We start from the raw sequence: 13647 nt of genomic DNA, 5'->3' as shown, positions 1-13647 counted from the left end.
AGATGATCCAGGACCTCGGGAAAAGAATGGAGGCAAAGACTGAGAAGACACAAGAAATGTTTAGCAAACACCTAGAAGAATTAAAGAACAAACAGAGAGATGAACAATACAATAACTGAAAAGAAAAATAGAATAGAAGGAATCAATAGCAGAATAACTGAGGCAGAAGAACGGATAAGTGACCTGGAAGACAGAATGGTAGAATTCACTGCTGTGGAACAGAATAAAGAAAAAAGAATTAAAAGAAATGAAGACAGCCTCAGAGACCTCAGGGACAACATTAAACGCAACAACATTCGCATTATAGGGGTCCCAGAAGGAGAAGGGAGAGAGAAATGACCCAAGAAAATATTTAAAGAGATTATAGTCAAAAACTTCCCTAACGTGGGAAATAGCCACCCAAGTCCAGGAAGCACAGAGTCAGGATACAGGATAAACCCAAGGAGAAACACACCAAGACACATAGTAATCAAACTGGTAAAAATTAAAGACAAAAATTATTGAGAGCAGCAAGGGAAAAACAAGTAACATACAAGGGAACCCCCATAAGGTTAATAGCTGATTTCTCAGCAGAAACTCTACAAGCCAGAAGGGAGTGGAATGATATACTTAAAGTGATGAAAGGGAAGAACCTACAACCAAGATTACTCTACCTGGCAAGGATCTCATTCAGATTCGAGGGAGAAATCAAAAGCTTTACAAACAAGCAAAAGCTAAGAGAATTCAGCACCACCAAACCAGCTCTACAACAAATGCTAAAGAAACTTCTGTAAGTGGAACACAAGAGAAGAAAAGGACCTACAAAAACAAACCCAAAACAATTAAGAAAATGGTAATAGGAACATACATATCGATAATTACCTTAAACATGATTGGATTAAATGCTCAACCAAAAGACACAGGCTCACCGAATGCATACAAAAACAAGACCCATATATATGCTGTCTACAGGAGACCCACTTCAGACCTACAGAGATACAGACAGAAAGTGAGGGGATGGAAAAAGATATGCCATGCAAATGGAAATCAAAAGCTGGAGTAGCAAAACTCGTATCAGATAAAATAGACTTTTAAAATAAAGAATGTTACAAGAGACAAGGACACTACATAATGATTACAGGATCAATCCAAGAAGATGATGTAACAATTATAAGTATATATGCACCCAACATAGGAACAGCTCAATACATAAGGCAACTGCTAACAGCTATAAAAGAGGAAATCAACAGTGACACAATAGTAGGGGACTTTAACACCTCACTTACACCAATGGACAGATCATCTAAACAGAAAATTAATAAGGAAACACAAGCTTTAAATGACACAATAGACCAGATAGATTTAATTGATATTTATAGGACGTTCCATCCAAAAGCAGAAGATTACACTTTCTTCTCAAGTGCACACGGAATATTCTCCAGGATAGATCACATCAAGCCTCAGTAAATTTAAGAAAACTGACGTCGTATCAAGCATTTTTCTGAGCATAACACTCTGAGATTAGAAATCAATTACAGGGGGAAAAAACGTAAAAAACACAAACACATGGAGGCTAAACAGTATGCTACTAAATAACCAAGAGATCACTGAAGAAATCAAAGAAGAAATCAAAAAATACCTAGAGACAAATGACAAAAAACATGATCCAAAAGCTATGGGATGCAGCAAAAGCAGTTCCAAGAGGGAAGTTTATAGCAATACAATCCTACCTCAAGAAACAAGAAAAATCTCAAACAATCTAACCTTACACTTAAAGGAACTAGAGAAAGAAGAACAAACAAAACCCAAAGTTAGCAGAAGGAAAGAAATCATAAAGATCAGAGCAGAAATAAATGAAATAGAAACAAAACAATAGCAAAGATCAATAAAACTAAAAGCTGGTTCTTTGAGAAGATAAAATTGATAGACCATTAGCCAGACTCATCAAGAAAATGAGGGAGAGGACTCAAATCAATAAAATTAGAAATGAAAAAGAAGTTAAAACAGACACTGTAGAAACACAAAGCATCCTAAGAGACTACTACAAGCAACTCTATGCCAATAAAATGGACAACCTAGAAGAAATGGACAAATTCTTAGAAAAGTATAACCTTCCAAGACTGAACCAGGAAGAAACAGAAAATATGAACAGACCAATCACAAGTAATGAAATTGAAACCGTGATTAAAAATCTTTGAACAAACAAAAGTCCTGGACCAGATGGCTTCACAGGTGAATTCTATCAAAGATTTAGAGAAGAGGTAACACCCATCCTTCTCAAACTCTTCCAAAAAACTGCAGAACTCCCAAACTCATTCTATGAGGCCACCATCACCCTGATACCAAAACCAGACAAAGATACTACAAAAAAAGAAAATTACAGGGCTTCCCTGGTGGCGCAGTGGTTGGGGGTCTGCCGGCCGAAGTGGGGGACACGGGTTCGTGCCCCCGTTCGGGAGGATCCCGCGTGCCGCAGAGCGGCTGGGCCTGTGAGCCATGGCCTCTGTGCCTGCACGTCCAGAGCCTGTGCTCCACGACGGGAGAGGCCACAGCAGTGAGAGGCCTGCGTACCGCAAAAAAAAAAAAAGAAAATTATAGACCAATATCACTGATGAATATAGATGCAAAAATCCTCAACAAAATACTAGCAAACAGAATCCAACAATACATTAAAAGGATCATACACCATGATCAAGTGGGGTTTATCCCAGGGATGCAAGGATTCTTCAGTATACGCAAATCAATGTGATACACCATATTAACAAATTGGAGAATAAAAACCATATGATCATCTCAGTAGATGCAGAAAAAGCTGCTGACAAAATTCAACACCAATTTATGATAAAAACTCTCCAGAAAGTGGGCAAAGAGGGAACCTACCTCAACATAATAAAGGCCGTATACGACAAACCCACAGCAAACATCGTTCTCAATGGTGAAAAACTGAAAACATTTCCTCTAAGATCAGGAACAAGACAAGGATGTCAACTCTCACCACTATTATTTAACATCGTTTTGGAAGTCCTAGCCACAGCAATCAGAGAAGAAAAAGAAAAGGAATACAAATTGGAAAAGAAGTAGTAAAACCGTCAGTGTTTGCAGATGACATGATACTATACATAGCGAACCCTAAAGATGCCACCAGAAAACTACCAGAGCTAATCAATGAATTTGGGAAAGCTGCAGGATACAAAATTAATGCACAGAAATCTCTTGCATTCCTATACACTAATGATGAAAAACCTGAAAGAGAAATTAAGGAAAAACACTCCCGTTTACCACTGCAACGAAAAGAATAAAATACCTAGGAATAAACATACCTAGGGAGACAAAAGACCTGTATGCAGAAAACTATAAGACACTGATGAAAGAAATTAAAGATGATACCAAAAGATGGAGAGATATACCATGTTCTTGGATTGGAAGAATGAATACTGTGAAAATGACTATACTACCCAAAGCTTCTACAGATTCAATGCAATCCCTATCAAATTACCAATGGCATGTTTTTACAGAACTAGAACAAAAAAATCTTAAAATCTGTATGGAGACACAAAAGACCCCAAATAGCCATAGTGGTCTTGAGGGAAAAAAACGGAGCTGGAGGAATCAGACTCCCTGACTTCAGACTATACTACAAAGCTACAGTAATCAAGACAATATGGTACTGGCACAAAAACAGAAATATAGATCAATGGAACAAGATACAAAGCCCAGAGATAAACCCTCGCACCTATGGTCAACTAATCTATGACAAAGAAGGCAAGGATATACAATGGAGAAAAGACAGTCTCTTCAATAAGTGGTGCTACATGTAAAAGAATGAAATTAGAACACTCCCTAACACCATACACAGAAATAAACTAAAATGGATTAGAGACCTAAATATAAGACTGGACACTATAAAACGCTTAGAGGAAAACATAGGAAGAGCACTCTTTGACATAAATCACAGCAAGATCTTCTTTGATCCTCCTCCTAGAGTAATGGAAATAAAAACAAAAATGAACAAATGGGACCTAAGGAAACTACAAACAAGACAAAAAGTAAACCCTAAGAATGGGAGAAAATATTTGCAAACGAATCAACGGACAAAGGATTAATCTCCAAAATATATAAACAGCTCATGCAGCTCAATATTAAAAAAACAAACCACCCAATCCAAAAATGGGCAGAAGACCTAAATAGACATTTCTCCAAAGAAGACATACAGGTGGCCAAGAAGCATGTGAAAAGCTGCTTAACATCACTAATTATTAGAGAAATGCAAATCAAAACTACACTGAGGTATCACCTCACACCTGTTAGAATGGGCATCATCAGAAAATCTACAAACAGCAAATGCTGGAGAGGGTGTGGAGAAAAGGGAACCCTCTTGCACTGTTGGTGGGAATGTAAATTGATACAGCCACTGTGGAGAACAGTATGGAGGTTCCTTAAAAAACTAAAAATACAACTACCATAGGACCCAGCAATCCCACTACTGGGCATATACCCAGAGAAAACCATAATTCAAAAAGGCACATGCACCCCAGTGTTCATTGCAGCACTATTTACAACAGCCAGGATGTGGAAGCAACCTAAATGCCCACTGACAGACGAATGGATAAAGAAGGTGTGGTACATATATAGAATGGAATATTACTCAGCCATAAAAAGGAACGAAATTGAGTCATTTGTAGAGATATGGATGAATCTAGAGACTTTCATACAGAGTGAAGTAAGTCAGAAAGAGAAAAACAAATATCATACATTAATGCATATATGTGGAACCAAGAAAAATGGTGCAGATGAAGCAGTTTGCACAGCAGAATTTGAGACACGGATGTAGAGAACAAATGTATGGACACTAAGGGGGGAAACTGGCGTTGGGGGGGGCTGGTGTGATGAATTGGGAGATTGGGACTGACATGTATTCACTGATGTGTATAAAATGGATAAGAACCTGCTGTATGAAAAAAATTAATAAAATTCAAAAATTAAAAAAAAAAAAAGAAACCTAGTACTTGGTTTTAGGCAAAAAAATCAAGGGAAGTGAGAAAGAAGGCAAATATATCCTCACCTTTTTACTGACCGAAGTTTCACGCTGTTCATGTCTTTAAGGATCTCCAGCATATTTGGCATATCAGATTTCTTTGGACTGCTCTTGACTGAAGTCTTTCCAGCACAGGCGTTTTTCTCTCTTCGATCTCTAATCAGATCAATAGCAGATGCGCTTTTGTGGAGCCCTGACGGAGGGAGGGGAGGTGGCGGAGGGGGAGCTGGTGGGACACAGGGTGGCGCTGGGGCAATGGATGCCGTAGATTCTAAGTCACCTACAGAAACAAGGGAAAGTCATTTTGATCCTGCTGGTAATAGGCAAATAAACTATTTTAAAAGCAACATTATGTTAAGGACTTTATATCTGAAAACAGTATCCTTAAAAAGAATCAAAGTTACGTAAGTAGAAAGGAAGTTTCAGTTACTTGGTTGGAATCTAAATGCCTGCATCTCAGTCACTGTATCATTTAATCCCAAACTCTCCAGATGGAAACATTCCATTTAACTTAACAGGGCGCTTTTGTGATCTCCAATGTTCAAGTCTGACTGCTGCCAAGTGTGTAGCTACTTTTAGATGAAACAGAGCATCTGTACTGCACACATAACTATCTTCAGTATATACAGTTTGACAATTTAGTACTAGAGTTAAGTATTTGAAAAAACCATTTGATACTCCGTGGTTCTTTTTAAGTATATTTACATAGAAGATTTAATTGAGCATTAACTAGAATGTGCATTGACCAAAGTGTGTTTAAAGTTTTAGATTTATTGTTGAACAAATTTCTGGGAGGAAAAAAAAGTTATAGTTAATTTCCAAAACAAGAAGTAACCAAGAGTTAAAGTGGTTCTAAAATAAGGACCTAAAAATTCATCTTTCTGCATAATTGGAAATTACAGAGTTGTTTTGGGGGTGAACTATATTAATTAGGGGGAACTCGATGCACACGAGTTTTACCCAAGGGATATGGATTGTAAATAGAAGTCTAACATAAAGCCCCAAATTATCTCACAATTTACAGTAGTTTTCTAGTCTGCCAGAAGAGGGAGGTAAAGAAAAAGAGAAATGTAATTCTTAGGTTAAACAGAAAAGGGCAGGACTTTGGTTTTTCATAAGTTACGTGCAAATTTCACTTAAGTAACACCAGGTGTGGGGAGTGCACTCACCCTCTGCCCATCTTGGCCTGACCCAGGTTGGATGAGGTTTCCATGTGGGGTTACATTAAACTCTAGGACCACAAGCAAAGTGGCTCAGAGGCAGAATAACTGTCCTATCCTTTAACCTTTAGAGTTGGCTTATGCTGAGTCTCGCCAGGACTCAGGGAACAACACTTGGAAAAACAACGACTACCTACCAATAGGTTAATGGGCTAGGATTTCAAGGCTATAGTTTCTTCTCCAGAGTGACAGTGCCACACAAATAAAAGCAACAGTAGTAGTCCAGGAGTCAAAGGACCTGAATTCAGTTTCCACTCTGGGCAAGAGGGAGAAAAATGACTACTGAATATCTACTATGTGCTGAAGGTATCGTATATAATCTCCATGTTTACTCCCTACCACAGGTAACTACTATCCCCATTTTAGAGCAGGAAAGGGAGGTAGAAAGGCCAAGTACTTGCCTCAGGACATGTAGGTCAGTAAACAGCACTCAACCCTGTCAGGGTTGTTTTTTGCGATTACCTCCTGTCTGATGGAATGGTGCCATTATCACAGAAACTAAGTTTACCACAGCATTCACTAGTAGCAATTCAACTGTTACCAATGTATGTATATTTTGTGTTTTCAAAATACACTCATCATCCTCTCTGACGGCATTAAGATTGTTCAAAACAAACAAAAACTACTTAACCTTGACTGGGTCCTGTACTGGACAATGCAGAGGACTGATTTTCCAACAAGCCCAATGGCTGTTACTTTTTTTTTTCTTTTAAATTTCATTGTAATATAGCTGATTTGCAATGTTGTGTTAGTTTCAGGTGTACAGCAAAGTGATTCAGTTATACTTCTATATATACATTTCCTTTTTCTTTTCAAATTAGTGGCATTCTCCTAATTTCCAGTTTGCTGGTTAAAACAAATGTAGGACTTGCAGACCTGCACTGAGGTTTTGCTGTTCCTGGAGGGTCACAATTTTGGCAATCTGAGCTCTGAGGGCAGCAAGCTCACTTTCGAGGGCACAGATCTTCTGCAGTGCTTCCTCATTGGCCAGTGTCATGGTCTGCAGTGGAGGCTCTTCCGGAGACAGGTTTGGTAAGGAAAACTGCCGGCCTAGGGGCTTCTCGAAGAAAGGAAGATCATCCTGGAGGGGATGCCTTTTCCGGATCTCTGTCCTGCAAGGAAGACAGAAGGTTGGCTGTCACACAGGCTTTGTTAGAGAATGTAAAAAATCATCATTTCAAAGTCAATCAGAACACAGCAGAACATAACATCTGAGAACCACTTTTCAGGCTGACCTTACATAAAACCCCTGCTGTAAGTTTCAAAACAACAAAGCACTTATCAACCTGATGTAGATACACACCACGCCAGGTTTCTTGTTGGCATCATTCTTCTTAATCTTTATCTCTACGTTATATGCACAACCCAACACTATCCGGAGGAATCACAGATTCCAACGATGTTTTTGCTAATTCATGTTTTGTTTTGGTGGTTTGAACTAAGGTGATGCAACTTTTAATGCTGTTAAAAATGGTAAACTGGGACTTGGCTGGTGGTGCAGTGGATAAGACTCCACGCTCCCAATGCAGGGGGCCCGGGTTCGATCCCTGGTCAGGGAACTAGATCCCACATGCATGCTGCAACTAAGAGTTCGCATGCCACAACTAAGGAGCCCAGAGCCACAACTAAGACCCAGTGCAATCAAATAAATATATTTTTTTAAAAAAGGTAAACTAGGGCTTCCCTGGTGGCACAGTGGTTGAGAGTCCGCCTGCCGATGCAGGGGACACAGGTTTGTGCCCTGGTCCGGGAAGATCCCACATGCCGCGGAGCGGCTGGGCCCGTGAGCCATGGCCGCTGAGCCTGTGCGTCCGGAGTCTGTGCTCCGCAATGGGAGAGGCCACAACAGTGAGAGGCCCGTGTACAATCAATCAATAAATCAATCAATCAATCAATCAATAAATGTAAACTAATTATTGGTTATATTTGACAATCAAATCAAATCAGTAATCCATTAGCCCTTCCCCAGGGTCTTGGTTTCTGCATTTCGATGTCCGTGTTTTCCACTTGTGATAGAATACACCAAACTGCAAGACACACTGTAACAATATGGGCCAAATTACAGCATAAGAAACTGAAAAGGGGGAAAAAGTAATTATAATTGAACCCATGCAGTAATTATACAGATGGTCTCATTTTCACTTGAGCGTAAAGAAAGGTTTTCTAATATGCACTGCTTCGTAGGTTGAGAATAAAATTCAGATTTCAACTGTCAATTTATATATTTATCCATTTCCTCCTATTTTCTACAGTTAGGTTTTTCCAGCCTCTAAGCCCTTTTCTTTTTTCTTCATCCAGCTTTACTGTGGAATAATTGACAAATATTGTGTGTGTGTGTGTATATATATACACACACACATATATACATATACATATAGTACAGCATGATGATTTGTTAATGTGTATACATTTTGAAATAATCACCACAATCAAGTTAATTAACATATGCCAGTTTCCCTCACAGTCTCATGTGGTCGTGTGACCGAGCTGTGTCTAACAAGATGGTGAGCCACTTCAGAAGGCTGCTTAGAGGGCAATGACTCAACTCTACAAGAAAGAAAGTCCTTTCATCTCTAGCCCTACCCACTTTTCCTGCTTCTGAGAGCCTTGCGAGTCGCTGAAGGACAGAAGCTAACCTTGACAGTAAAGCCAAAGCTAAGGATGGCAAAAAGCCTGGCTGGTCCCTGAGGACACAGTGGAGCCACTGTCAGCTTCAGACTATCCACTCTGGATGGTTTTGACTTGAGAAAAATTTCCATCACCATTATTTTGGGCTTCTGTTTGATGTAGTCAAACTCAGACTGACTGTTATAACATTCACCAACATTATACTGTATTTCAGTTTTCCTTTAACTGAACACTGCTATTTTAGTTTTGCTTGAGAGCTATGATAATTCATTCTACCTAGTGTCTGAATGAATGAATTCTTGGACCTTTAGCTTTCGGTATTTTGCACTGAATTCAGTTGTTTTTCTTCATATCTAATTTTGATTATGCCCTGTTAATTAAACTGTCATACACAGAGGCTGCTTGCAAATTGTTTTTTACCTGTAGTATTAATTATTAAACAAAAATATTTGGAGAATAAATGTCCTCGTTATTACCTAGCTAGCAACCAACTTTAATAATACTAACCTCATTCACTTTATTTAATTTAGAATATCTGTGGGGTAGGGAAATATATTGGGCTTGCAAAGCTTTAATTACCATTTCCTTTCTTACCCCACACGGGGAAGAAACAGGTGATGAAATGTCTAAAAAAAGTACATGACGATTAAACAAAGGTAAAAACTTTTATAAGAAACAATACCAATGCTCTGATTAAATACATTAATGTGTTCTTTGAAAGATTATATGTTATATAAGTTCAGATTAGGGCATGTGCTCTAATCAACCTGCAATAAAGAAAGTAATTTTAATAAGACATTAAATTTTTTTTTAATCACTATGGCTTTTTGTTAATATAACACTGAATTTTGATTTCTACTTACCTTTCATAGGGTAGGTCAAATAATTTCGTTAAACGTCTCTATACGATAAACACATTAAATTACAAGAAGACAGAAATTAGTCTACTGAATGAAGTTTTTTGGGGGGGATATTTACATAGAGTTATTTAATCAGTATAATGTCAAATATTTAATATGGTTCCTCAACTATATTCTTGACAACTGTCTAATAAAACATTAAAACACTACTTTTAAAATAGTGTTTTAAAATACTATTTTAAAAATATTACGTTTTGAAAGAACTAAGGAAACCACTGGTAGATAGGATACTGGCAGAGACAGAATTCTAGTCCTGAGGAAAGATCTGGGTAAAATATAGAAATCTCAAATAAATGTACAATTAAAGTATCACACTTGTTCGAAACAACAGTGGAGAAAGGAGGAAGACTACTAGTAGGAACGGAGACGGCGGGTCTCGAGCAGGGGATGGATCAGAAGCAGACAGTTCTCAGGACAGGGGACAGGCGCCCTGCCACAGGCAGCCGGGTGGAGCACCTGGAGGGTGACAAGTGGATGGAAGTGCAGCCAAGCAGAGAAGCATGAGAGCCTGGAGGTAAAGACGCACCTCTACCCCCTACCGTCTCCCATTTTCCATGAAAGTTGGATTTTGCTTTGTTTATCTGAACTTACCTAAGAGAATGAATATTTTATTGGCAACATAAGCAAGGATGATGGTTTATTTTCATATTATGTATGAGTGCAGAGGTTTCATAAACTATATATTATAACAGCAAATAAAGATAAATTTTATTTATTTTTTATTTTTTTGCGGTACACGGGCTTCTCACCACTGTGGCCTCTCCCGTTGCGGAGCACAGGCTCCGGAGGCGCAGGCTCAGCGGCCATGGCTCACGGGCCCAGCCGCTCCGCGGCATGTGGGATCTTCCCGGACCGGGGCATGAACCCGTGTCCCCTGCATCGGCAGGCAGACTCTCAACCACTGCGCCACCAGGGAAGCCCTAAAGATATATTTTGAATGCCAGAATCTTTAGTGCTACTAAACAAAAAAATGATGTTATAATAACTGTTTTTTCAAGGACTCATAGTCACTTTAGTAGTGAGTATACCCTCCCAGATCACAGGATCCAGAAGTATTATATGCTTTTACGTTTGTTTTAAAATGTTATCACTCAAGTAAGCCAATCGTCTAATCCCATGAACATTTACACTTCGATACCCAGAACTGGAACGAGATAATAGGGCGATTTGGATTAAGAGATCAACTACAAGGCATGTTTGAACAGCTTCCTTTCTTTAAGATATCTTCCAGACAAAATACACTGTAAGAGGAAATTAACCAATACTTAACAGCAAACTACACTGTTTAAGAAAAATAAGAATTAAGCTTCTACCTCTCCCCATAACTCCTCCAGATGAATTCTATCCTTTTGTTTTTGCATCTACTGAGAATTAAGGGATAAGCACTCATTAATCTTGAAAACCAGTGTGCCAGGGTAAGAGGAAAAAAGTTTAGGACCTTTAGCAAAACGATTTAAGTGACAGTGTCAGATCATCTATATTTTATATGTCTATACTATTTTTATAACTTTGGTATAGATTCTGCATTTCCCTGCTATGGGTTGACAGCTATGGGTTCAAACAAATTATAGGAAATGTGGAAGTTTAAATGTGGATTTTTAGAAGCTGGAAAAGGAAAATAATCTTGAAATGATCATGCATTCTCAAAGACACAGAAAGATTTGACATTTACAGAAGCTTGAGAACCAAAGGCAAAAAAATAAAGAAAAAGAGTTGCTCTGTAATATTCTCATATATGGAAAAGCTTAGGTTTTATGAAAATTCTCATACATGTCCCTTCCTTTAAAACTATAAACACACACACACCCTTTTCCCACAGACATCTGTTTTATAAGGCAGTCTACAAATAACTCGTTCTCAGAACCAATCTGTTTTGCCATCCTTCGGAATACAAGGCTATTAAAGAGCTAGAATATAGAGGCAAAAGTAATCCAAACTAAGAAATGCTCTTTTCCACTAAATCTGTGTATAATTCAGAGAAATTTTAAGTAAACAAATATAAAAACAAAAAGAACAAAAGAGGCGTCAAGTACGGATGTCCCAAAAGCAGAAGACAAACAGCCAAAGTATGATCATTTCTTAAAAATACTGTCTGCCGCAGACCTACTAGAGAATGGACTTGAGGATACGGGGAGGGGGAAGGGTAAGCTGGGATGAAGTGAGAGAGTGGCATGGACGTATGTACACTACCAAACGTAAAACAGATAGCTAGTGGGAAGCAGCCACATAGCACCGGGAGATCAGCTCGGTGGTTTGTGACCACCTAGAGGGGTCGGATAGGGAGGGTGGGAGGGAGACACAAGAGGGAGGGGATATGGGGATATATGTATACGTATAGCTGATTCACTTTGTTATAAAGCAGAAACTAACACACCATTGTAAAGCAATTATACTCCAATAAAGATGTTTAAAAAAAAATACGGTCTGCATACTGACTTGTGCTGGCGAGACTTCTACCCTTTTTGTTTGATTTGGCTCTGAAGTGCCTGTGGCACAAGGGTGCAGGCTCCCCTTCAGAGTACCATCCACACAGAGTGTCTGGCTCGCTTACCTTTTCAATGTTAGTATCAAGGGTGGCCACTCTGAAGTACAACATACACAGACACGAAGGGCTTTTTAAGCTCCACTGACTATTTTAAAGAAAATCCTCAATTAAATACAATGTACCTCTTGGGTCCTTTCCCCTTACCTCACAGTTAATGAAAACAAAATCTGAGATTCTTTTAAATGAGCCCAGTGCCCTATGAAAGGTGGTATTCCCCGGATGATTTTATTGAGTCTCCCTCACTGTTTTAGTTGAGAGAATAGCTTAGAAAGGTACAGAAATACATGTTACTGTCAATAGGGTGCGGAGAAGGGAGGACAACTCGTAATGTAGTTCCCTGAAAGCACAAAGTTGGGTAGAAAGCTAACAATATTTTTCAAAGTGAGCAAATAGCTAGATAAAGACAACTGGACTAGGGAAATTATTCTGAGGGAAGTAATCCATGAAAGGACTATAGTGGGGAATAGTCAGTACTGTCATGAGGCTGCAGACCCAGATGACTAGTGGGATTCATCGCCTATTCTAGATTCTGTTCAACACAAGTCTCTTGTTTTGTATTTTAAAAGCTGGATCTTGGGCTTCCCTGGTGGCGCAGTGGTTGACAGTCTGCCTGCCGATGCAGGGGACGCAGGTTCATGCCCCGGTCTGGGAGGATCCCGCATGCCGCGGAGCAGCTGGGCCCGTGAGCCACAGCCACTGAGCCTGCGCGTCCAGAGCCTGTGCTCCGCAATGGGAGAGGCCACAACAGTGAGACGCCCGTGTACCGCAAAAAAAAAAAAAAAAAAAAGCTGGATCTTCCTGTAAGTGATATTTAGTGGCAATCACATTTCTTCCTTGAATGCAGTACTGTACTGATGTGCATTATTAATGTCTAGTGTTAAATACTTAAGATTAAAATGGGAATGAATAACACCTGCTGTTTGCTGTGCTGTGAGTAGGAAACCGTCTTGCCCTGATCCTTTGTGTCTCCTGGTGTACACTTGCACCTATGGCGCTGTGGCCAGCCAGCCTGCTTGCTTGCTGAGTCATTTCCTTTGGAGTCTTGTTACTCACTGTCATCCTCTGTGAGGTTGGGGTTCTTCCCCGACACTCCTTAAAGAACAGCACATTTCATTTTACACTTGATATCTTTAGTCAAAGCCTTCAGTCTCACTTTATTAACTATTCTTATATCAGATTTTTGTAAATACATTCATCTTAATTCATTAGATTACAAACATTCTGGTATAAGAAAAAGGGCTACGTCAAATACTTTCAAATCCTACGAACCTGTAAATTCTTATTTAATACATACTCAGTTTGATATGTACGTGGGCACTA

At 39.1% G+C, this 13647-nt stretch overlaps 1 protein-coding gene across 3 annotated transcripts in view; it reads right to left on the bottom strand.

The window, feature by feature from the left end:
* MTFR1 (mitochondrial fission regulator 1) overlaps window positions 1–13647 on the bottom strand; it is a 67220-nt gene that overhangs the window by 4063 nt on the left and 49510 nt on the right. For all 3 annotated transcript variants that reach the window (XM_030859653.2, XM_060287606.1, XM_070043970.1), the window contains 2 exons: window positions 7111–7346; window positions 5042–5294 (listed from right to left, as the gene is read on the bottom strand). In XM_030859653.2, the coding sequence (XP_030715513.2) occupies window positions 5042–5294; window positions 7111–7346 (489 nt within the window). The remainder of the gene's footprint in view (window positions 1–5041; window positions 5295–7110; window positions 7347–13647) is intronic.

Source organism: Globicephala melas, chromosome 17 (genome assembly GCF_963455315.2).
Source record: "Globicephala melas chromosome 17, mGloMel1.2, whole genome shotgun sequence".
NCBI lineage: Eukaryota > Metazoa > Chordata > Mammalia > Artiodactyla > Delphinidae > Globicephala > Globicephala melas.
The sequence above is the reverse complement of the archived record's forward strand: the minus strand, read 5'-3'. Positions and strand labels throughout refer to the sequence as shown.